General features: G+C 32.1%; 1 protein-coding gene across 31 annotated transcripts in view; it reads right to left on the reverse strand.

Annotated features, from left to right (window-relative positions):
• The window catches only part of ADGRL3 (adhesion G protein-coupled receptor L3), a gene marked incomplete at both ends in the record, with an annotated part of 456353 nt that overhangs the window by 250773 nt on the left and 178278 nt on the right, over positions 1-27302 (reverse strand). For 22 of the 31 annotated variants that reach the window (XM_084234184.1, XM_084234181.1, XM_084234173.1 and 19 more), the window contains 2 exons: positions 16078-16878; positions 18963-18977. In XM_084234184.1, the coding sequence (XP_084090310.1) occupies positions 16078-16878; positions 18963-18977 (816 nt within the window). The remainder of the gene's footprint in view (positions 1-16077; positions 16879-18962; positions 18978-27302) is intronic. The other 9 variants (XM_084234180.1, XM_084234185.1, XM_084234176.1 and 6 more) reach the window with 1 other exon arrangement.

A 27302-nucleotide genomic window follows, 5' to 3' on the forward strand; every position in this document is an offset into this window, starting at 1 on the left:
CTCTTTCGGAGTGAATGTATTATGAAAAGATGATTGCTTATTTTTTTTTTGTCAGTCTTCCATTTTCTACCCATGTAGTAGCTTTATGTTACAGAAGAAAAAAAATAAGGAAAATTACAGTCATTGTCTTAAGTCTGTGAATGAGTACATGTTTATTTGTACTATTCTGTGGGAACCGGAAAGGCAAATAATACTAACATGATTTTTCTTGTAATCTGACCATTTTCCCCATTTGTCTGAGGCTTATTATGTTTATCTGTGGATGACTACTATAATATTTTTAGTACTACTTATTAAAACTCATCTCTTGAAGCCTTGCTCAATGTTGTTAATTAACTTCATCACTATAAGCTTGCTGCTAAGCCACACTACTGTCATAAAAATTTTTTAATGAATAAACAAAATCATGCAATTTAAACAATGATACAGCTGCTCATTGTTTATACAGTTCAGCAAATAATAGCCAAGTGCTACAGACTGAATCAGTGTATATTATTGTTTTTCATTAATGGGAAAGAAAGGATTCTAGTATAAGTTGTGCATGACAAAATAACAGGGAACTCACATATTTAGGATGCAGTCAGCGTTTCATCTATGCCTATAATACCCATTGATACTCTGCCAAGTGATAACTATGTCCTACTCATCCCCTTTCAAACAGTATAATCCATCCACTTTAATACCAAAACGAATTGCTTTGGAATTTAAAAGGATCAATTTCATCACACATTCATTGTAATTCATTTAAGATATTGAGTACAGAGTTGGACACACAATTAAGAATTAAATAAATATTTCACAGTGAATTATGTAAAATGTTTAGCTTTAACATGTAAAGTAATTAAGGAAATATAAAATATCTCTAAAAGGCTTCTGAATTATCTCGGAGAATATATACCTACAACCTGAAAATAGGCAATGAAACAAGAAACTAATCCATTTTTTAAATTGTCCTTTTCCCTGTAATATAGAAATGTAAAAATCTCCCAAGATTTTGTGAGGCACTGCATTATTTTATTGCTTTTACCATTTCATATTTTTAATGAATAATAGCAGAATTATGTTACTTCTAATCAGGAAAGAGTGCAGACTTAATAAAAAAAATTCAACTTTGTGCAGTAAGAATGAATGACTGGACTTTCAGTTCAATACTTGGGGAAAGAGTTGGTGTAAAATTAAAAGAACAAAAGGAAACTGAATAAAAGATATTTGGAACAAACAACTACAACTCATTCTAGTCACTAAGTCAAATATTTCTAGAGATAATGCTAATGATATATATCTATATATAAAAAAAGTGAAGGGAAAATGATATAAAGCAATATTTCTTTTAAAAATACTCTGAGACAGCACTTTCATGTACAATTTTATTTTAAAATTTGAAAAGGAATAAATTATATGTCTCCCTTTTATGCATATCAGATGAACATTTAAAAATTTACTTTTAAATTTTACAGGCTTATTGGGTCAAAACTATCTGACATTTTTGTCTTACAAGAGAAAAGTAAGGGGAGGCGACTGGACCAAACAAAGCTTTCACATCAATTTGATTCACGATGTGCACGTTCTCCACATTCACTCAGCTCTCAGCTGGCAAAGCTGAGTGCCAGGAATGCTAATCTTGAAGACCCAGAATAAATTAACACAGTCAGAAAGAGCCATTGGACTCAGGCAGCAACAAGGCATTTCAAAACAGCTCTTCATCTGTCTATGTTTAGGAAAGTTGTTGGGAATGGACAGAAAAGGAATCCATCATGTATCATATAACTGTGTGTTATCACACATGGAAAATTATAAACATAGCTGAAAAATTCCAAATTCTTCCTACTCCCACTTGTGAGTAGAAAAATGTCTTTGCTGTAAATTAAAATATGGAAATATGAGGTACTGCTCACTGGTAAGGATGGGATTCTACTGATTACTGCATTCTTTCAACTACAGTAACAGTTCTAATTTGTCTTCCTCTCCATTTTCATCTCCCTCTTCCCCAATACATGAACAGATCATGAGCTGTTGCAAAGCCCTGCATGATTGCCTGGAGTCTCATTGCTCTTCTCACTGCATTAATTTATTCCAACTATTCAAGGTGAAGATGAATGGCACCTTGCTTTGCCAGAACAAGCCTCAGAAGGGATGTGTCCATCTTATATTAGGCTGCTGTTCCTTGCTGTCAACCTCACAGGTAGTAATTCTGTGAGGACACAAAACAGGGTCATTTAATAAAACAAAGTGATGCATTTCACTGTCAGAGCAGCCTGAGCTCAGAGTAGTATCTATCATGCTACAGATTCTTAATGCATTAAGACAATATTCATACTAAGGCATAAATTCAATTTAAGCAAAAGAACATCTAGATCTTTATTTTTTTTCCAAACCTAAAATCATCTCTAAAAAAATACTATTCCAAGACCTCACTTTCTTACTTAACTCAAGATGTATAAATCAACATCATATGGCTGTGATTTGATAGGGTAGGAAGAAGACATGAAATCTGTATTTAGCATGATCCTGGGATAATTTATGCAGTCTTTTTGCAATACTCATTACATAGGGGATTGGAAAATATTTGTTAAAGGCAGTCAACAAAAAATAGTTGCCAAAATTAAAAATAAAAGTTTAATATTGTTATATGCTGAGCACATACAGTAGAGGTTATGGCTATATAACTAGTCTCAAATTCATGAACTTGTTAACAATAGATTACTGGGCACTACCCTGAGTCTGACTCAGTCTGGGCTAGAAATTGGAGAATCTGCATTCTTAACAATTCCCAGTAGGACCATTCTTTAAGACCCATTATCCCATAAAATTTAGGAATTAGCTGCTTGTAATCTATATGCATATAATTAGAAATAGAATTATGCAAAGGAATATATTTAAAAAAGGCTTCTGATTCCCCAAAGTAATTAAATTAACAGCACTAAAAATTTACTTGCTTTCTGAAATATTATATAAAGTTGTGGTAAAACATTTGAATGCTTTCTCTACACCTACCATTCAAGCACCCATACAGAATGAAGCCCCCTCTTTCCTTTGTTCCCACCACTACATTCCTTCCCCTTCTTATAGCCTCTGTTCTGCAGTCATATTTCTAGGGTTTTCTTTGGTTTAGATGCAGCATCCATTTCTGATAAAAATAAATCTCTTAGTGAATGGAAATAGAAAGGAACATAAAGGCAAAGAATAAGCACATTTCAGCATAATAAAGACCATGAATGCCAAACTCACAGCTAGCATCATACTCAACTGTAAGAAACCGAAAGTTTTTCCTCTAAGATCAGGTATGTGGCAAAGATGTCCACTCTCAGCACTATTCTTCAACATATTACTGGAAGTCCTAGCTAGAACAATTAGGCAAGGGAAAGATATAAAGGTAACCAGATTGTAAAGAAGAAATAAAAGTATCAGTATTTGCATATGACATGATGATCTACATAAAAAACACTAAACATTCTAGCAAAACACTTTTAAAAGCAATAAATCAGTAAAATGGCAGTCTACACAATCAACACACAAATGATTTTAATAACATAAGATTATAATGATTATTAGTGCTTTTCTCTTGTGAAACGTATTTCTTAAATATCTTGCTTTAGTGACTAACAGTCAATGTTCAATGAATATAATTACCTAATCCTCCCAAAAAAATACAAGCAAGATCATAAAAAGACATAGAGATAAAAATTTAAAAAATAATATTCAATTCTTCAATTTGACAAATTTACCTATTTCATTGTCAAAGCAGATAGTAAAATATTTGTTTTATATTTGATTAGAATATTGACTTTCTATTCACTAAATTTCAGTATTAGTATCTTTAAATTTTTTTTTACAGATTTCATTTTTATTCCTTTAAACAACTGCTGAAAACTGGTGGTTTGAGTTGTTTAAAAGTCAAAATCAATAGGTAGTTACTAAATTAAATCATTAGCATATTCTTGTCTCTGAAGGAGAGATCAATGTGTACTCTGCTACTCTATTTTTCCATGCCAGTAGATTCATTCTTGTGTTACACAATTGTGTAGGGCTCTAAAATCAGGGAGTAGAAACAAAACATCTAAAAATACATAGTATTTTTAAGAACAACAAAGTTTTCTTCCATAGCAGAGAAAAAAAAAATCTAAAAATGAACTATGGATCCACTCTTACAATTTCATTCTCTCAATAAAACTTTAGCACTTTCTCATGTGTGTGTTGTAATCACAAACAGGGGCTAATTGATTTGGTAGTTATCTTGAATTCAATAATAAGAATGTTTTATGTTTCATCATAAAATTCTAAATAGATTATCTGGGATATTAAGTTAATTTTCAGAAATTTGCATCTCTCTTTCGAAGACTATATATTCAGTAAAGAAATCTGGCAAAACCTAGAAGTTCAAAACTGAAATATTCAGAAATTAATATCAATTAAAACTTCAGATCACAATGTTTGGTAAAATGTGTACTATGTGTAACAAAAAAGTAGGACTATTCTATAATAATCATTTAATGAAATTTTAATAGAATTTTTCAAGCTTAAACAAAAGTAGGGAACGTACAGTGATCTGTATCTCAAATCATTTAAACCTACTTTAAAAAACAGCAATACATAATGAACAGTTATATCATTAAATATTCTATCACATAACTTTTTTAGTAGTTTTGTTGAGACATTTAACGAGTGGCCTAATAATTTTATACAAGTTCAGTGGGAAAGTGCAAATCAGTATATCCGAGAAGATCTTTTTGATGTGTTGTTTTAGGGAAAAATATTAATCACAGAAAGGATTTATTTCCACAGAAACAACTATAGAGTTTGCTCTTTTGCTAATCAGTGGAGTTGTACCATAGATATATTTATTTTTTAAGAATTCAAGCAGTTTTTTTATAATTGAGGCACTGTAAAAATCATACTTTTAAAGTTAATTTTTAATAAATACTCTATACATCACACAATATTATATAATAATATTTGCAGTCTAGGGATATATTAAAAACATTTTATAATCTATTAAAGGAGTTTCAAAATATTTTTGATTATATTTAATTTTTAACAGATAACTTCATACCTAACCCCAATATAAAATTTGATGTGACTAGATTATCATTTTTTATGTATTTTTTAATGTTTTTATTTATTTTATATAAAGAACTGGGGTGTGGGTCATAGGTGCATGGGGTGAGAGGATTTACCAGAGACAGAGTGGGAAACAGAACAGGTGAATTTACTGAAATACACTCCTGCTGGGAGCATGGGGGTGACAGGAAAGGTCTGCTGCCACATATGTGGGTTTGCTCCCTGGCCGCAGATGGAACTCAGGCCAAAGGGGCAATTGCACTGAGACTTAACCCCTAGGCCACCAAGAAGACACCCATTTTATATTTCTTATGTGACATATGCCTTGAATTTTTTTTTTTAGAACTCTATAGGTTCTTCTTCCTTTTTTAAAATTTTTCATTTATTTATACAATAGCTGGGCTACAGGCCAGAAGCGCGGGAGGGTGAGAGGATTCACCAGAGACAGAGAGGGGAGCAGGACAGGCAGATGAACCAAAACACTGCTGAGGGGAGCAGCGGGCAAGACAGGAGAGGTCTGCTGCGCCATGTGGGAATCTCCCTGGCTAGCCGGGAATCGAACCGGCACTGCAGAGGCTGCAGACAGCTTCACAGTGCTGTGTTCAACCCGCTGTGCCACAGGGAGGCCCTGCCTTGAAATTTTTGACTTTTATGACACAGATCTGTTCCAGTTGGTTTATCTTCTTCAGTATAAATCACAGAATTAAAACCTCCAGCTTGATTCACATTTAAGTTTTTTGTATGCTAGTATGTCTGCAGAATTTTCGCTTTTCTATGATTGCAAAAATAGGCACTTGAACCCGTGTTATGGTATTTCAAATTCCAACCCCGGAATATGATAACCAGTAGTCCTGTCCATCCAATTAAGCACATGGTCATGTTCCTGAAAACTTAAACACCATAGATATACTAAAAGTGGTGATAATAATCCAAAGTATTTAGCAAGTCAATATATCCATACTCAGGGGAAAATTCAGTGAAGATGATATAAAAAATTACTTTCAAGCAATTAAATTCTCAAGAATCATTTAATATGCACTGTTTCTGAAATACACAATCATTGCTTTTATAGTCACACTCAATTAAAACTTCAGAATAAAATTTTCCTTTTCTGTTGAGAGGGCTTCTTTCACTAATAATGATGTAGTAAAATGAGTTAAACAAGTTGAAAGTTGTTGGTGCTTTGCAAAGTTGTAATCCTGGCTTCTTTGGGTTATTAAGTTTCAATGGGATTATATTACTAGAAAGTAAAAATTTCAGCATAAGTTCTTTCCTTATTTCATAGGTAGGAATACTTGACCTGATATATTTCTTTCTAAGAGATAGTTGATCACATAATTTCCCTCTATCTTCCACAATGATCAGACTTTTAAATGCTCTGGTGCTAGTACATTTTGTTGTCAGATTTAAATTTCATGTGCCAGCAACTTATTTTTCACCTGGGTAACTGTGTACAAACTGTGTCTTTTTCCTGCTTCCCTACCCCACCACAGATCCTAGGGACAGTATCTCTTTCACATTATTTTAAACACTGCTATAATAAACACTCTGTACAAGTCCTTTGCACACAAGAATGAAAACTTTTTCATAGAGAAAAATCTAGTAGTCGATGTGCTAGAATATAAGGTATGCTTATTTACCAAAGAGGTAATAACAATTTACATTCCAGGCTGCAAAATCACCACTTTATCCATAATTTTATCCTTAACACTGAGGTTAGTTAAATCAATCTTGGAATATAATTTTAACATTTTAACTGTATGCCCTTTCATTGCTTTCCTTTTGAAGGAAGGGAACTCATTAACTTTCTGTCCATTTATTTTTAGAAAACATATTTATTTCCCTTTTATTTCTCTCTTCCCTAACATTTTTTCTTTCTTCATTTTACTTTCACCATTTTGTGAATCTCACTCATAGGTAGTAATCATGAGGGTATTGACAGCAACACATCTGAATTAAGAAAATGGAAATAATATGCATTAAGTAGATTTAAACTTAAGTAAGAGCCAGTCCCCAAATCTCTAAGGTCTTTTAAATTGCTCAGAATTTCTGAAAAAGTTCCCCCCTAAGTCCTATAATCCTCCAATAATTGAATCTGTTTCTTCAAGCATTTCCAGGAAAACACACATCACATCAAATCCATGCACTACTATATTACCTGCTATTATGTGCTTGTGTGCATTATAATTTTTTTCCATTATCAATATAATGTGCCTCAACTTCATCATGGAAAGTCAAATAAAACTGGGCTTCTTTGAAGTCCATAACTATATTTGCAGACTGGGTCTCTCTGTGCAGGTGACCTCACATTTCCCAGTCTCAGTTTCTTCATCTGTACTTCATAATGTTTATATTGAAGTATTAAGGTAGGTGTGTGAATTTGGAGGGGCTGGGGTGGGGTGCTCTAAAATACTAGTTACTGTGCGCTTGTCCCTACCATGTCCTTGCTGCTCTGCATTTGCTACTTCAGCTAACCTGCTTCACTTTCATCTAGTATGTGTACATCTTCTTCCCGCCTTCCCCACTTGCTCCTTAGCTATGAATTTTATATACTTTTTTTCATTTTTTAAAAATTTTATATATTTTTACATCATTTTTCATTTTTTTGCACAATGTATGCATTTTCATCTTGGCTATAGTCCCCATACAATTCCTACCCCCCTTGTTTTGATCCTCCGCCCTCCTCCTGCCACCCCATAGTGTGTCTCTGGTTTATAGTTGCTTGTTGATTTTGATTTTTACCAGGAAAATTATAATACAGGATTTTATATACTTTTAAAAGTCTAATGAAGGTAACCTGACATAGCAGAAAGTCAGGCAGACTAGGATTGTAACTAGCTTTCAACTATGTGTGTGATGATTCAGTTATTTTACTATGTCCCTTCTCTGATCTTCAGCTCTTCATCTGGGAATGAGGATGATGCTTTCTTTGTGAATATTTAGCATTAAATTTGATAGTCTATGTAAATGGCTTGATATGAAAACACTCAAATAGTAGGTAATACTACTGGGTTCTGGGATTTTTGACAACTCCTTTTCTTTATTTCTTGTCACTGTTCATTAAATTTCAGGAAGGCAACATTAATGTCTGCTTTGTTCATACTTGCACTTGTAGAACAGAGCACAGCACCTGGTCTCAGTTGTGGTTAAAAGAATGAAGGACTGAAAGTAGGCTGGAAGGAGGGAGGGAGGCTGGAAGGAGGGAGAGAAGGAAGAGAGGACAGGAGACACAGTGAAGGAGGAGATGGGAAGAGTCAGGGAGGGGAAGGAAGAAGGTGAGAGGGAGTGAAGGAATGTCAATCAGTGCAGGGTTTCTGACCAAATCCGGTTTTGACTTCCTGCTTCTGCTTCTATAGAAGATTGTGAACCTGAATTTTACATTTTATTTTTGACTTTTTATTACTATTTCCCATTTTGCTTTCAAGCTTCCTTTCCACCAAACATTATCACTATGTCTCTCAGTGGGCTCCTTTATAAGATATAATTGTCTATGCCCTGTTTAATATCAAATATAAATGCAATACAGGTATTTAGAAAACCTAAATAAGGGACCAGCATAAAGACTAATTATAATAAAGTAAAAATCAAAACCAACAAGCAACTATAAACCAGAGACACACTACAGGGGCGGGGAGGAGGGAGTAGGATCAAAACAATGGGGGTGAGACTTTTACGGGGACTATAACCAAGAGGAAAAAGCATACATTGTGCAAAAGTGAAAAATGATGTAAAATATATAAAATTTAAAAAATAATAAAAAACATTATATGCTAGATAGAAAAAATCAGATTTTAAAAAGTTTACTGTTTTCATATTCAGTCTACCTTATATTTTTATTGAATAGTGTTTCTAATAAATGCCCGTTTCTTATTTATCAGAAGCAGAAGTTTAAGACATAGCTCATTAAAAAAAATATCATTAGAGATACTTCTATGTCACAGGGTCAGCAGATAGCTAACACTTCATTTGCATTTGTATATTCTATGTAAAAATGTTCTAACATTTCTAAAAATCAAAATTTTAAGCTGAAATATTTCAGTTATAAACATTTCAAATTGAGAGCACTGTATAACTTTAATTTGTATCTTTCTAGGGGTAAGTGGATGAAAGAATTTAATCATGAATTTTTCATTATTGAAGGTCATGAAGAGAAACAGAATTCTTATTCAGGGAAATACATTCTCCATTTGCATGTCAGGAAATCTGACAATAACACACAATACAGTATATTTTATGTGTCATTTGTGCATCTTAAACATTTGGCCATTACTCATTATTTTCTGATCTAGATTTCTAGAGTAAAAGTAGTTATAAGAGAGATATCTCTGTGCTTAATTAAATGTATACTATTGTTGTCAAACCTGTCCTTAGGTACTTAAACACTTTCTAAAAAAATTTTAAAAGCAGAGAAATAAAACAGATTAATACAATTTTGTCAGCTGTTATATAAAACAGTTAATTCTCACCCCTCTGTGCTAATGTCTGTAGAAGGAAAGTAGTCTACAGTGAAATCCCTGTATAATCAGCAGTCACATTTTAGCCACTTTTGCCAACTCTTACAAGATGTGCTAATAATGAGAAGCAAAACTATTTCTGTTCCACCTGCCTGCCCTCTGGTGGACGTGCTAATGAGCAGTGAAATGGCTAAGAGGACAGCTGGTATGAGTGGGATGCTTATTCACAAGTAAGTCATCTTTTTAACTGAGTTACATGTAGAAATGATTCAGATTACTTTCTTAATTATTATACATTTATCAGGGACATCATTCTGTTGGGAAAAAAAGTAGTAAATTAGTAACATTTGTGAACCTTTTTATCCTTCGCATCTTGTCTCATTTATTAGGTCGGTCACTCACATGATTAGATTAATGGCTAACTGGCCTCAGCTATAAAACAGCCAGGTACATCTTTGCTTGTATATGATTGTGATTTTTGATTTTAGAGCTTGAAAAGCACATGGTATGATTCTGGAAAGGTTTGGTGGTCACTTGTGAATAGAGAAAAGGTAAAAATAAACAGGAGAAAATTCAGCTAATGTTAAGTGGTAATGGAACAGCTACTGTAAATTTGCAAGTTTTGGCTGCACTTCATGAAAAAAGCCCAGCAGCCATATCCTTCAGTCAGCAACTGTTTACAGGAAATGAAGAAGCCCTTGAGAGAAAAAAAAAAGGGGGCTCCTATGCAGACTGGGAAATAGCTGATGCATAAAAATACAGACAGAATGAAATTAGCAACAAGTAGCTGACAACTTTTTCTTTTCAATGTCTACTCAGCTACTAAGGTTGATGCAAATTAAACTTTGGAGACAATGTGTATTCTCAAGTGGAACTGTATAGCAATCTAACCCATGGGTTGAATATAAATTTTATTTAAGATCTTACTACTTTCTGACTCTATTTTGTGAGTAAGTTGCACCATATTTAACTCAACCATTTGGGAAGCCAATTCCACTACCTATTAAACACGTGACAGTTTCAAAATGTTCAAGATTCTCTGCCCAGCACTCACATTACTCAGCTGTCAAAGTAAAGAGTTCAGATATATGATGTGAAAATTACATTTTAACGAGGTGTCATGTGTGTTTAAAGTTCTTATTCATCACTACATAGCCACAGCTTTTACAGGAGACACAAATGCACTTAATTAGCATATTATAAGGACAGAAGGTTCACCTTATCTGCATTGTTAAACTGCTACATGTGTAGGCTTTTTGTTGTTGCTTGAGATTCTACTATCTTCAGCATATATAAGAATAGTTACATTTACATAATCTCAAATGTTTTTCAGGGAAATGTGAATTGTGTTTGGGAAGCAGAAGAGCAGGCAGAGACAATAACTACAAATCATGGTTCTCTTGTCTTTGTTCATGGATTGTGTTTTACTAAATCTCAACCAATAGAATTTTAGTTCTACATGACATACTAATTTTAGGAAATTTTTGGAGTTGGGTTTCTCTGCCTATTCTTATTAATCCAAATCTACTACCACTTCCTTCCAAATACTTGAAAACATTGTATATTTGACAAGGAAATTTTAGCTTGTTTTATGAATAGTTTAGGAACAAACTAGAAGAGTCAAAGAAAATATCTGAAATATCACCCCTACTGATTAATCATTATAGAACTCCCACATGGTGGTTTGGGAAAAAGAACGGTTAAAAGTCAGACAACACCAGTCACTAATAATAGCCAATGTTAGCGATGAAATTCTTTGATGACCTCATGTGGAACATATTTGGATATAAGGTACAGTTTTTGGATTATGATGCCAACCTGAGACTCACTCAAATAAACCTGTGAAATAGGTAAACATAATTTGGAATGTTTTAATCCATATTTTACATTTATATAGCTTATCAGTGTATCTTTATGCAATAACCAATTAGAAGCCAGGATGAATGTAGTTTATATCATATTTTATAAGGTAGGAAAAGATTCAGTACAATGTACATCTGAAGAAAACTTGAGATCGGAGAGTTCAAGATGTATGCTCTGCTCAGAAAAAAAAAAAAAAAAAAAAAAACAGAGAGAGCATTTTCACTTATACTTTATATTCAGATGCTAATGCTTATAAGCATTTTGGATCCAGGTATCCAAAACTGACTTCCCTTTTCTGCAGAATAAATGTATTTTCAATAGAATAAATTGTTATTAACTTCTAAAAGTAATATCCTTTCCATTTTCTCCAAATTGAAGTAATTTTTAAATGGAAAAATTAGAGAATATATTCTTTATATCAAATTCATTGAACAGTTGACCACATTTTCCCTCCATTCTAAAACTACCAACTTAATTTTTTTGAATTACTTCTGGAAGAAAGCATTGGCATGTCTCTTTAACATTTGCAAAACTTCCTTCTTAGATCATTCAACAATTTTTGACAGAATACCTACTATTTACAACAAACACTATAAAATTAATAAACAAAAATAACTAAAACAATGTCAACAAGATTATTTCAATGTAAATCAAAGTCTTACTAGTTCCTGAACAAAAACTTTTTATAAATTGGAGACGTTTACATTTGTATGTACTCTAACATGTAAAATATAGATCTATTTATTTAAAAAAGTTCTAGGAAATATGTAAATATATGATGTATGAATAGCAATATCAATATAAGTTCTGATTCATTTACCCACTAATGCTGGAAAATTATTTTTAAAAACTTACAAATTTGCAGTTTACCTGGAGAATAAGTACTAATAGTATTTTTTTTTTAAACTACTACTTGAAGAGAAAAATTAGAACACATTTTAAACTTAAAAACATTTACCTGGAAGACTTATGAAAGGCATTTTGAAGTAGAAATTTCACTTAATCAACAAAAACTTTTTTAAATAAAAGTTAAAAAATCTTTTGAAATGCAAGTTTAAAAAATGAATTTTTTTAAATAAAGATAGTGCTGAAAACAATTTTTTCACAGTTTGCACTATCCCACAAGATGTTTTCCCTTGCAAAAGAATACAAACATATATGTCATGTATTTAGCTGAAAATAGAAAGGACAGTAGTAGTTTGAGAGAATGGATGTCCAAAAAAATGAAAGAGAAGGTATTCAATGACTTCTGAAACAACTTGCTTCAAGATATTTCTAAGAAGCTTTTTTTTTTCATATTCTCTCTCAGAGTTTATGAGATCAGCAGTTATGTTTATTAAATTACTAAAGATAAAGACATTTGATTTCAAGGTTGAAGAATTAGAGACAATCTTTTAGAGTACAAATACAGTAATTATCTAATCGTGATAACTATAAATTAGATTTGCACCTTGAGAGTGTTGGGTGACTTGGGATACTGAAAATACTTCTATCAGATGAATCTCTCTAGACACACTGCCTCAGTAAAGCATGTTTTCCATGAGCTGTTTTCCATGTTTCCATGTTCCAAAAGGCATGTTTTCCATGTTTCCCTGTGTCTCAGAGGGAGCATGAATCTGAAGTTGACTGTACTTTAATAGGCAGGTGGGTTTTTGAATGGGTTATATGAACAGCAGTGTCTTATGTCCCTAATTAAGAAAATGTGGATAATAACGTTCCTTATGGGGCTAGTATGTAACTATTAGGCTAAATTTGTTATGTTTATTGATAATACCATCTCATTAAAACCAAATACTACTTTGGTATAATATTTATATTTATCTTCAAGGAAACCAAGACCAGGAAGCTGAATAACCCAACCACAGACAAAAGACAGCTCAAGGTAGAGTACAAAACCATGTTTTTCAGGTTTTCAAACTTACCTTCAGAAGCAATATGCTATCTACATGTATACAATTCACAAGAGAATATTTATCTATTCAAGAGAAGTATATTTGCCTCCTGCCTTCCATCACCTAGATATTTGAATGAATAGAATAGTTATATTTAGCAGAGGTATAATGAAGATATTCCTTCACACACACTTTAAAAGTATGAATTTCCATTGACTAGAACTCAGTTAAAATCAGAGAAAACATACCTATCTTGCTTCAGATGGCGACAGCAAATCTACTTGAGGTCTACAAACTTAGAATTGATCTTTTTGACCCTAACCGAAAAAGTTGAAGGTTTCCCCACAGACACATAAGAGGACACATTATAAGAATTCACTAAAGGCAATTTCTTTGAAAATGTCAATGTAATTTACTATAGAAAAACACCCAGTGAAACCATTTGTGTGGAATAAGATGAACAGCTTTTATTAATGCTAATTGAAATTCTCATATCCACACACACCATGCATAAAATTTACTTCTACACTTATTCTTTCCACCTCTAAACTGCAATAAGTCCACACTCCAAAGTACTAGCTTTTTAATTTGAGCACTCAAGGATGAAAATTGATACTTTTTCTTACAATTATATTTGCAAATTTAATATAGGTGAAATTCACTCTGCAAAGTGGACACGATATTCATTGTCATTTAAAAAGAGTGAAAACAATCCTCTGACAAATTAGGAATTTGTTTCAAAAGGTGAACTGTACCATTTCTCAATTCTTGCCACTTTAATAATTTCCTTTTAACAAACACTAGTACATGTGAGCAAGATGGTCCATATTTTAACTCCCATAAAAAAATATAATGAGAAGCATGTTTTTTTATGGCCAAAATTACAAGAGTTTATCACATATATGTATAAACACACATGCATCAATTTATTAATATATATTAGCAGTATTTTTTGGCTAGTCCCTAAATACATAGGATGATGCTATCACCTTATTCTTTAAGAGTAATTTATAAAACAAATCTAAGAATTTGCTTCAGTCAGTGGTCAGTTTATCAAATCAAAACTTGAAGTGCTAATCAATTTTAACTTATTAAGTAAATGAATATATAATCTTTTTAATAAAAATATGTTGTTGCCCTTTATTCACTAATTAATTCCCACAATTATGAGTTATTATTTGTTTGGAGGCAATTTGAAAGCATTTCATATTCTTATTAAAAGTCAGAAAAGGATAAGAACCACTCATAAGCAGAGTTTTCACTGACAAAATATACACTTCGATTTATGAATGTCAATGCTATGAAAGAACTGTCTTCCCGAATATTCCACATGACGGATTCTTGCTTAGGCTTTCAATTGAAAAGTGTGTTAACATTGAAAAACCTTACCTGTACTGAGTTCACTCACATTTTGCACTTGGTCAGATAAATTTTGCAGACTGAGTAAGGAAAAGTTGTTTTTACTACTATTGCATATTTACGTTTCTCCTTCCTTAAAATGCAATTCAATATATCAATATGGTTGGGCATGGAAAGAATTGTTGTCACTCTAATTGAGGCCTCTCAGGGATTAGAGAAAATATCAATTTGTTATATTGATATTCGAATTGTTATATTGAATAACAAATATAATTAGTTATTAAAGCAGAATGAGAAGTAGAAAGGTGTTCATTCATTCACAATTACTAATCTTTTCTTTATACATGCCATATATTACACTAGTATCTAAGAAAATAAAAGTAATGGCCAGATAAAAACATAATAAAAGGAAGGGTAAGGCAAGGTCATTGACTATATGGAACTTAGAATCTACTTGTATAAGAAGGAAGATATGTGTGTGTGTGTGTGTGTGTATAAAAACTAAATTAAGAAACATAATGGCATGTTAACTAAAGCATGGTAAAAACAATGCATCAAATACATATTAACAGTGAATGAACAACAATAATTTAAACTGTGGATCGCTATATTACTATCAAAAAAACACCTGTATCTTTGTTTTCTATAGTATATCACTATGAAGAACAATATAATTGTTTGTTAAAATAACCTTTAAACTAATCCTGGTCAGCTGTGTGAATAAAACTTTTAAAAAATAAAGTAATTTATGGAAGTCTTTAAACAAGTATAAAATGTATATCCTAAAGGGGAAAATTGCTTTTAAATAACAGAAATTAAATATTATCATATGTTTACACAAAGCAGTGCTTTGCATTGTTTCTTATAAAATTGAGATCTACATTTTTCTGTATATGCCAGCTCTGAACACTTTTCTGTATATATCAGTTAGGTACACTCAGACATAGGCAGACTCAAATTGACAATATCTCCCATAGGAATGGCCTGATATGATGCTCAATGAGAGGTGAATGTACTGGTATATGGATCCTGAACCATTATACCAAGCTAACCCTTTGATATTTTCCAGTGGAGAGTACATTTGAGGGCATGTCACAACCAATTAGGACAGCATTCTATTTTAGCAAAGTTCTGTGTACTTCACTATACAAAGAACTAACCAGCTTATAATGAAAATGCCCTTCAAAGAAAGAGTAAAAATTGGAGATTAGTGGCAGAAAGGAGAAAAAAGTCAGTTTCTTATACATTTTTACAGATGGAAGTGATTAAAAGGTATATTCTTAAGATGAAAAGATAAACAATTTTTAAGTACCCAGGCCAGAAGGAAGATGACAACAAAATCTGATCAAAATGTAGAGTAACATTCTGAGAAAAAACTGTAAAGTAACATTTTGAAAAAAAAAAAAAAACTAGCAACATATCCCCCCTGAATAGTTCAAAAGTCAACTTACCTGATCTGCTATCCAGTGGTCCAAAATCCAAAGAATATTTCACGACATGATAATTATTCCATACATAAAGAAGGTTGTCCCTGGGGTTGTAATCCACAGCTGCTATGTACTGGTATGAATTAGGAAAGGGTACATCCACCAAACTATCCTTACTTTGATCGGTGTTGTAAATGTAGTCAATCTTATTCCCTGTGGCCTCATTATCATCATCTTCATATACAGATTTGACCACATACAGAATCCCACAAATCATAAATGCGTTGGAAGCTGACCTTTTATCATATGCAGTATCCCATGTCCCTTCAATCCGTAAGGTGTAAGGGTTCAATTGGCTAATGACAATTTTACCATTGTTTTGTTCTGTTGCATAGATTACCCAAAGCCCGTTCTCATCCACTGCCAGATCTATGTCAGATTTGCCTCCCCATCTGTAAGGGGAGGTATCATGGTAGTTGGCATTTGCAATGATGGCCTCTCCACTCTTTATTCTAGTCCGCAAGTCAAACTTTACGATGTTTCTGGTGCGCTCTTTGTTGAAGAACAGAGCTCCATCATACACGACAAATCCTGTGCCATCTACCCTGTGAGGGAGCTTGTAGGTCGTAGTTGGCCTTCCAGCAATGAAGTCATCCTTTGATGAGTATTCAGTCAGGGTATCAGTTCTATAGGGAGTCCAAGGCATATAATAAATTTTGTCAGAAGCCTGCAGAGGGTCTTTGCACCATGCCCCAGATTGGTGGTCGGATTCAAACAAATGTTCACTCTGGTACACTCCTCTTAGCAGTCCAGGACAAAGAAAAACTGTTGGAAGGGAAAGAGTTAAAATAATAAATATATTAATTTAAATATTTTTCATATATTCTAATTTTTCACCACAGAGTGCAGCTCTAACAAGGAATACCCACCAACAACTAATTTTTTTTTTTTTGCTGTATTCTTCTGAGAACACAAAGTATCTTCCACATTAACTTTGACTTCATCGCTAATATAATTTGGCTTTATTTTTTTACTAGATGTGCATTCCTTTGGTCTTTACCTTTAATATGTTTGGACATATATAAATATATATATATTTAAAGATGTGAGTTATGTCTGTCTATATATTCTATAGACATATAACAGACACATGTATACATAATGTTTTTATGTATCTTATTTAGAAATTTAAAAGTTTTCACTCTGATATTAACTATTTGACAGTTATCATTAAGAAACAAACAGAAATTTAATAATTAAAAAAATAAAAGCCCTGTAATAATAGGCCACTGAAACTTCAAGCAAAGAAAAAGGTCTGAAAGCTGCTACAGCACACACAGAGCATGCAACCCACGCAATTAAAAATGAATGATGGATGGATACAGGAAGGAAAAGGAGAAAGGAAGAAAAAGAATAAGAAAGAAGAAATAAAGAAAGAAGAAAAGGTGAAAGGTTACAGAGAAGAACCCAAGATCTAGATTTTAATCAGTTAAAATGTCCTGTTAAATACAGTAGTATTGGAACTTAAAAAAAAAATGTACCTTTTTACTGTTACATGAGAAGAACATTAAAAAACAAGATTACTTGCTATAATATTTTGCTGCTCACACTTCAGACTGAAAATGGGCAGGAATTATCTGATTCACTTGATTTTTAGTATGATTCAGTAGCACACCATGTAAATGATGGTAAGAAAGCTTGGCTGATTCATCTCTAATGACTGGGCTATAAAGCAATGTTTCCCAAAGAATAGTCCTTGAGGCATATGTTTCAAGTGATATAGCTAGGTATTATATAGGGGGAAAAAGGTAACTTAGCCACATGTGTTTAAAAAAATAGAATATTAAATAGAATTGTGGCAAAGCATCCAACAGCTTACATACATGACTAGGTCTCCAAGACAAATGGATTGACAGTGAGTCAATTTCACAAGCTAATTTGACACAGACCCTACTACAGAGCCTCTTTGGAGAATAGTGATCTGCTGAACCAGCCATGGGAAACACTGCTCTAATATTTTGGCAAAGCAAACACATTGAAAAATAATCATGCACTCCACTAATATATCTGAAATTATTAGAAGTTTATTTGGGTGGAAAAATTAGGAAGTTATTGTAAGGATTTTGGATGTTGATCAATATTTTAATGACTAAAATATTACTTTTTTGATATTGGTGATTAACTCTTTAACAGAAACTAAAATCCTAGACCCAACAGAAAATAATGTAGATGAAACTCAACTAGGAGTTGAAGTTAATAAAAAGGGAAATACATCATAAAAATGCCCAAAGTTTCACTGTTTCAGAAATGAAAAGCTTTGGGGAGAAGTTGACTACCAAATTCTTCCATATCAAGGAGAGTGGGCTATTACCAATTTATACTCAGTAATATTTATGATTAGATGAATTTGTCAGGATTCTAAGATCATTGTTATAAGGGACAGCTAGACATTGTCAAAACTGTATATAAACTTTTTGCTAATTAATAACCAGCCCTTGGTTACTAATTTAATTCAGGTATTTCAGAAAACCATCTCCCCTTTTTTCCCAGTAGGCAAAAAATTAAAATAATAGGGGAAACCACACCAAAGTTAAGGAAATTTATCTAGTTATAGAAATAAAAGCAAATCTAAAGCAATCACTATCCATTACCACATACAGGATTTCTATGCAAAGAAGAATAAAATACATGACTAAAAGTTTTATACTATTAAGTTGTCTTAGGAAAAAAAAGGATCAAACTAGCACTGGTCAGCACAACAGATTACAGTGAAGTTGAGCAGCAGAAGTAGTAAATAAATTTTCATAAAATAAATAAGAATTAATAACAAAATTATTTTAACTAGATGTTAAACTGTTAAATAACTTAGCCTAAAAATAGTATATAATTTAGGAAAGGTATTTAATTACCTTTTTGTTCCACTTCTATTGGAGAGAGAGAAGTAAAGAGAGAAAGGAGAAAAGAGAATAGATTAATGGTACGGTATTGGCCAAGCACTTTTTATTCACCTCTTCCAAACTGAAAGCAAATAATTTATTTCACTCATACTTGCTTTATTTAACATTATGTTTTAAAAAACTCATTCCTCTAGTAATATTTTTCAGGCAATAATATTATAAGTTTACAAACACAGTATAAACTTGGAAAAATAAAGCAAACCTTAATTAAGCTAAGATTGATAAATATACCATTCTAAACTATAGACATAGAAAATACAATTTTCATAATAATAGCACCAATATATCCATTTGAAAGGCAGATAGGTAAATTATATTTAAAAAGTTTTCAAATAGTTTGGGTAGTCTCATTTATAAAATATTATAGTATATACCACTGTTAAAAATAATTGTCTTGCTTTTACCCATCTCAAGAATTGATATCTTTAGAAGAAACTTCAACTCATTTTCAAAGGTCTGAGATTTTCTGTAGCTTGTCAGTCCTATGAGAAATGTGCATCATGAGGCTACCTGTTAGTGGGCATACTCTCACCCAGAAAAAATGGATCTAGACCAATTACTGAAGCAGCTTCTCTCCCTCCCACTTATCAATATTTTAAATTATTGTGCAAAAATGCTGTCATTGAGAAAAATCGGTTATCAGAATATTAATAGAACTAATTATATGCTGTGACCTTTTCTCAAATTCTTTAGCTAAGTCTTTTATAAACTTTTGTAAGAGTAAATTGAGATCCTTGAACATGCATAGCTATGTATTTCTCAATTTCAATTCAATTATTATTTTTCAGATCCTAATCAATACGAGTCAGGAGAATTTGGGGCAAGCTACATAAGATATTCAGAAAATCAGTAAGCGACATCTTCACTATTTTATAAATATTTATCTCATGAGACACAATTTTCCTAAATCACAAGAATAAAAAGGAACAGTCAGAGAAAAGGTATTTTCCTAACAAACTCAAAAAACACAGATTGCAATTTATCTGAATCTGAGATAATTTCAGTGGAAGGAATGGAATGAAATATACATAATAAATAGATTTAAGACTCTAGAAAAGTTTTGAAACAAGGGAGAAATATTGTTTTGGGAAATTACATTCGGGTGTGATTTTTCTGCTTTCACCTAAGCTCATGTCTTTAATTACTGTCAAAATCACACTCATTTCTCTCCATTGACTTTTTGAAACCCCAATATAAAATGTGTTAGAAGAACGAACTGGCATATATTAAAAGTTATGCTTAGAAAGTTGAAAATGTCACTATCATTTTTAGATTCCTTATTGCACTAATTTACAAATTTTATTTTTACAGTTTTGCTTGGTCTTTCAAAAACTCAATTATACTTTCATAATTTATCACTATTCTCAATCTTTATTCAGTAACTGAGTTTTTACCAAAGCATATGTCTCATTACAGGTCAGTTAAAAACTTTCATACCATATTTCATACCATATTTAAAATGCTAACAAACCTGAGTCAAAATTGATGACTGGAAATACATAATTAAGTAGCTTAAAATTATTTAATCAATAGTCTTAGAATTTTGGAATTGGGAACTTTACAGTGATAGCTGATGTTGGAAGTGGGAAGTCACACTAAAGTGGGCATTTTTCAATGACTTGCCCACTAGGGAATTTCTAGGACTGATTTTGTTCTTTGAAATAGCTTTAAATATATATACTTTGAGAATTATATGTTGAGGCATTCAATTTCTAGAACACAACTATACACTCAACAACACTAATCCTATTTCACAAAAAACTCTTAGGCAATCTTTAAAGGCAAATGTCCTATCTTCTTGGCTACTGACACTTTTTTCTTCAACAAATACTTACTGAGGAAGATGGGACGTGGTAAAAAGTATATGATATTTATTACTGTAAATATTATCTTACATTTTTCAAAGACATTTTTATATCTCAAGCTACATTTACTTATTTTTCTCAATAATCATTAGTAAAATTTTGCTTCCAATACTCTATTTTCAGAAAAATTGTTATGAGCTATAGCATAAGTAAAGTTTGCCTCTGTTACTTGCTGGTAACTCAAAATTAGGACCAGGCAGTTCTACTTTGGAGAAAATTATTATGGTCTTGCCTACATCATGACTGACCATGGCTCATTGGTCATTTATTTGCTATTTCAAGACTGAAGTAAAACAATCCTACAGTTGAGACAAACACACACATTTCCATACAAAAAAACTGGCAAGGCAAACATAATTTGTTATTTAAAATCTTAGCAATATTTAGCATCAACCAACCCTTGTCTAATTCTAGAAGTTTCTCTTCCTTGAAAACAACTTGTCAGGATACAAGAAATGTCATGTGTACTCTAAAACCTAAAACCTCACCTGTGATTGGCACCTAAAAACCCAGTAAACAGTTACTGTAATAATACATAATCCAAATGAAGGTGATTGTGCTTGTAGATATTTTAAGCACATAATCAAAAAGGGAAAGTGAACAACAGAATCTATGTTTACTATATATAACCATATGTGAAATGCATTATCTGCTTAATGTCTGGCTATTTTAATGGATGGGGGAAAGTAAAATTTATGAGCAATTTGTATCTCCAAGTCATTAAATGTAAAACTTAAGGAAAAAAAAAGGAAAAGGTGAAAAAGCATATAGACGGTCTTGAGGGTTATATTGTCAAGAAAAAAAATGTTGCTATAAAACAGCCTGTGATCATCTAAAAGCATAGGCTGAGAATACTCCCTTCTCTTCTCTGTAATGAGATCATAAATAAATGAATTGCATGATGACATCAGTGCTACAACTTCTTTAGGATCACCTGTTTTTAGTCTTGTCCAATATCCTGAATTCTGACATTATAACTGTCATTGTTCATTTCCAAACCTCTTTGAGCCAGTTTATCTTCTTTTCTCTCTTCACTTTTAATCCCTGAACTATTTTTATTGTCCATTCAACCTCTATAAATACGTTTATATATTTCCTAAAAGTGATTTTACTGTTGTTCTTTGTCAAACGTAATGTCATAAGCTATATCCTGTGGTTAGAGTAAATGGCAAATTCAAACTAAGGGTAATTTTATTCTGTATAAAAGGAAGAATCAGGAAAAAAGAGATTAGTAAAAGTTCCCTTCATTCCCCAAGAGTATATAAAAGAGATATAATATATAATATGTTATTGTTTAGAAAAACAAAATGTTATTAGTTGTACCCATATCTGCACCATATGCAATACTTTTGAATAGATTCTTTAATTAGAAAAGGTATGGATGAGAGAGCATATGCATGGATTGCCAAGCTTTTTAAAATTGCATTGCAAATTACAGAGAAATAAAATTGTTGCATGCCAAAAATTGGTAGTACCATAACTAAGAACTATGAAATTGTATCTAATTCTAATGCAGATTTAATTTTCTTTTCTTTTAAACTGTAAGCCAGATAACACATTTCCTTTCCATAATTTAAATGTTTCAAATAAGCAGCATGTTATAATCCAATGATGCCTCTAAATTTCTATGATATATAAATAAAAAAGATACTTAGGGGGAACATAAGATGGTTATAGAATAGTGAATAATTTATAAACAAACATTTTCATTGAAATGTAGTAGTACTTTAAACAGAATTATTTTCTTGGTTACATTTGGCTTATAATACACTTGGGTACTCTTATCACAGGCTAGCTGGGCAGTTAGGAATATGGCAGAAAAGCAATATAAGTTAGTAGTAATAAAAATATCTTGCATGAAAATTTGCTGGTACATCATCCAGAAAGTTATCTATAAGTGGACAATCAAAAGTTCATAATAATACTTGGCATTTTATAAAGCACTTTATAATTTAACAAAATATTTTCACAAGAATCACTTGCTTTAATTCTTTAAGCAACACTGTAATAAGTTATGCATTGTTTCCATAAGAGATGAGTCAATTGAAACTCAAAAGGTTAAAGGAGCTGAAGGAGATCAAGAATGGTAGGTACCAGAGGTCCATCATTTGCATAATATCACACACTAGCTCTCAGTTTGTAAACTCAGTGAAACTGTTCTTGCTTGCCATTTCCTTTCTGTCACCAAATTCATGTATGAGCACACTTTAAAGGTGCTAAATAGCATAAGTGGAATTTCTGTGAAGGCAGGCACCATGCCTATTTTAGAATATTCATTTTGCATGTATAATATGACACACAATGCACTACAGTTTTGCATGCAATACTAACTGAACATCTCAAAGAAACTTATGAGGTAGATGTTCTCATGATCTGAATTCTGGTTAATAAGTGGGAATGCTAGATTTCAACTCTAAATTTTGATTGTATTCATTATTGCATCTCTAGCATCCAGCACAAAGGAAAAACTCAATTATTGTTTCTTATTCTGCCATGCATTGATGAACTGCAGTATGGTATTTTTAAAGAAAAAGATTCGATATATTCTTTTTCAGTATTATCACCTCCTGAGATTAGCTAGATGAAAAACATCTTGCCAAAGATGAAATAATAAGGGGAAAAAGGGTTGCTCATTTCTTAGCTAAGGAAACAAAACTTTCTTATCACCAGAAACAAACCTGTGCTTAATACCTCATGTCCCATTAATTCTTATAATGAAATAGAGAAAATTATCTTTTCCATTTCACGTAACCAAGAAAATAAAGAAGCACTTCAGTAAATAAAATAAAAAGGTTTGTGAAGTTAATTAGTTTTTTTTATATACTGCATGTTGAATATTCTGACGAACATCTGTCTCTTTCAATAAATAAAGTACTAATCCTTTATTTAATGAATGATGGGGTAATCTCTGCAGCTCAGCTTCTAAATTATATTTTCAAATAATACCCGTGTATCATGAAAAAAAAGTGCCACTCAAGCACCTTGTATAACAATGGCTTTATATAAAATTATCAGGATGAATTTCATGCTGGAGTTTGTAGACTGAAAATGTCAATAATTAATAAGATGCTTTCGATAGTCACATTCTAATACAAACACTTAAATACTACATCTATTAAATCTGCAGAAACTGACTGCCATTTATTTTGATTATACTTCCCATTTCATTGATGGACCTGTAATGTCTTTCAAACTTTTATTGAGCCTTTTAATAGAAAATTAAAATATTGATGAAATATATTAAGTATATAATGTACATTTAATAGAAATTTATCCCCTTGAAAATCTATTTGTAAAAGCTGCTAGCAAAAATAACTTTTCAAGTTAATTTCGGTAACACAAAGTGTTGACTTTTGGGTCCTCATGGATATGCCCTTGCTGTATTCTTCACTACTATGCAACAGCCAAATGGCACTTAGAGTTGCTAAACAGAAAAAAAACAAAAGCTGTGTCATGTCCCCTCACAGTAGGAGACTCCACATGCACCTTTATATATGATATCCACTGAATGGGTTTGCAAAACCCTTATAACTGTGAACAGAGAGACAAGTATAATAATAATCATAATATCTAACAGTTTTTGAACATGTTTTATGTGAATAGTTATTCTCTGGATCATTTTATTCAATCCTCAAAGATATGTTGAATTTGGTGATACTATTATGAATATGTTACAGAAGATGTGATTCTGCTTTAAGGAAACTCACAGTCTAGTAAGCAATGATTTTTCATGCATTTATTTACCAATGATAAACTATTTTAAAATGCTTTCAACGGCATCGGAACGTGTGAAAGGAGGTTAAAAGCAGCTGAGAAGTAATGGCAGAAAGAGGGATAGCTCTCAGAAAAGCTGAAGGTAGAAACACAAGGCAAAGCAGTTTTACTAAAATCAAACTTCTGGAAAATGTCATCTGTTTGTTTCAAGAAATATATTTTTGACTTATTTCTATTGTAGTGTCTAGGTGAGCACTTCTGGAAAGCCAAAAAAAAAGTCACTCATACTGATACAGATCTTATAGTAAATATTAATATTTAGGAGAATCATATTCCCAGCATTGAGGGTTGGAAATTTTTCTGATGTTTGATCACCAACATTTTAAAAATAAGAAAAATGATGCAAGAAAATTAAGATATTAGCCCAAAATTATACTTTACTTTTGAATGCTTAACAGTATTAAAAACACATTATTAACTCATGTGATATTTTTATTCACTTAATTTTACATGTTTTGAGATCATGAATGCTTATCCAGATTGTATTTATGATGAAAACTAGAAGCTGTATGAAGTCAAGTTACTTTATTTCTGATGGAATAATACCTAATATTGTTCTTTATGTCTTTGTCAGTGCTCTTAATGTCTTACAAATTAATTTAGTAAGGAAAAGACCTGATATTTTGAGTAATTGCTTAGGAATCTGAAAAGCTACTACATACTTTTTTATTTTTTTTTAGAACTCTTCCAAATACCCTAACCAACTTGGGACTGATTTTGCTAGTCTAAAAGCAATGATATTAATAAAAATAAATAGTAATACAAATATGATTTCTATAACAGAAAGCAAAAAGGAAATTAATTTTAGAATTCATTAGTAGAAAAACACATGCCACATTATTTCGATACATGTTGAGGGAATCTTTTACAAAGTAAATTTAAAATCCTTACTCATTCAGTTTTGATTTTTTTTAAAGGTAATTTTTTTTTTTAAGATTTATTTATTTTATTTATACAAGTACTGGGTACAGTCAGAAGCGTGGGAGGGTGAGAGAATTCATCAGAGCCAGAGCGGAGAGCAGAACAGGCAGAGTGACGAAGTACACTGCTGAGGGGAGCAGTAGGCGGCAGGAGAGGTCTGTGCGCCACGTGGGACCCTCGCCTGGCAGCCGGGGATCGAACCAGTGCTGCAGAGGCTGCGGGCTGCTTGGCAACCCGGCGCGGTTGTGGAGCCACCAGGAGGCCCTCATTCAGTTTTTTGATGTTTGATAAAATTGAGATGCTAATGCCATTTCATATAGAACAAATTCTAAATTTTTAAATTCAATACCATGCAAAAGAAGCCTTTTCTATTTTTCTAATTGTATGTCTTACCAACCTTATATACTAACCATATTCTTCACAATGATTTATTCATTTTATTTTCTTAAAGTAACTATCACATTATATAAGTTTCAGTTATTATTCCTGGAGAATCAGCATGTGAATACATTAAACTCACTGCTAAAATTATAAACCTATCCTTCACGATATCATTTTCCCCATTTTCTGGATTTGCTGACCCTATTTCCCCACCCCTTCTGGTAACCATTAATAAGTCTCATAGATTAAGTTCATTTTTGTTTTATTTAGTTTACCCATTTCTTTGTTTTCTCTACAAACCATGAGTGTTTTGTCTTATTTATTTCATTAAACACAATTCTGTCTAGGACTATCCAGGTTGTTGCAAATGGCTGGATTATAAATATATTTTTATAGCTAAATAGTATCCCGCTGTTATGTACACCTCATTTACTGATATATGTATATTGGATGATCTTATGTACTTTGAATAAATCCTACTCGATCATGATGTATGATTTCCTTAGTGTATTGTTGGATTCAATTTGTTAAGACATTGTTGATGATTTTTGCATCTATCAGATATATTGGTGCAGTTTTGTTTTTCATTTATTTTTTTCCTTTGTGAGATTTTCATGCAGTTTCAGAATCAGGGTAATGTTGGCTTCATGGAATGTGTTTGAACGTTTTCCTTCTATTTCAATTTTACAAAATAATTTGAGTTTATTTTTATTTCATGTAACCCACAGTTAGATTGATTTCTCAGCTTTTGATCATTCTGTTGTCTGTTCAGAATATCTCACACCTGTTTTCTCCTACTTATGCCCAAATCATCTTTAGGTTCTACATTCCTTCCTAAATACTTCTTTATTTACCAGAATCACACTGAGTTACTATGCGATTCCAACAACATAATATGTGGGCAAGAGAATTTTCCTAGTCCTGATTGGTGAACTTTTCTGCAAAGGGACCAATCATAAATAATTTAAGCTTTGTGGACCATATGCAGAGTATGTCACTTAGTGTTCTCTCTCTTTTTCTTTCTGTCTCTCTCTTTTCAGAGCTTGCACTTTTAATTTCTATGCTCTGTTCCCTAGTAAAGAAAAAAAAAAAAAAGAAGGTAATGACAACAACAAAGAGAAAAAACTAAGCACTTACTACTTACTTGATGGTCTTTGGTTTTAAATAATTCACATGCATTATCTACTCATAATCACATTAACACTATAAAATAGTATTATTGTTTCAAAGAAGGAAACAATAGTTCAGAGAAGTTAAATAAATGATAAGTTGCAGACCTAGGATCCAATGTTAAGTCTCTGACACCAGAACTCAAATGCTGAATCACTAGCTTTCAAGGCAAGATATTATT

This window comes from Talpa europaea (assembly GCF_964194135.1).
Source record: "Talpa europaea genome assembly, chromosome: 5".
NCBI lineage: Eukaryota > Metazoa > Chordata > Mammalia > Eulipotyphla > Talpidae > Talpa > Talpa europaea.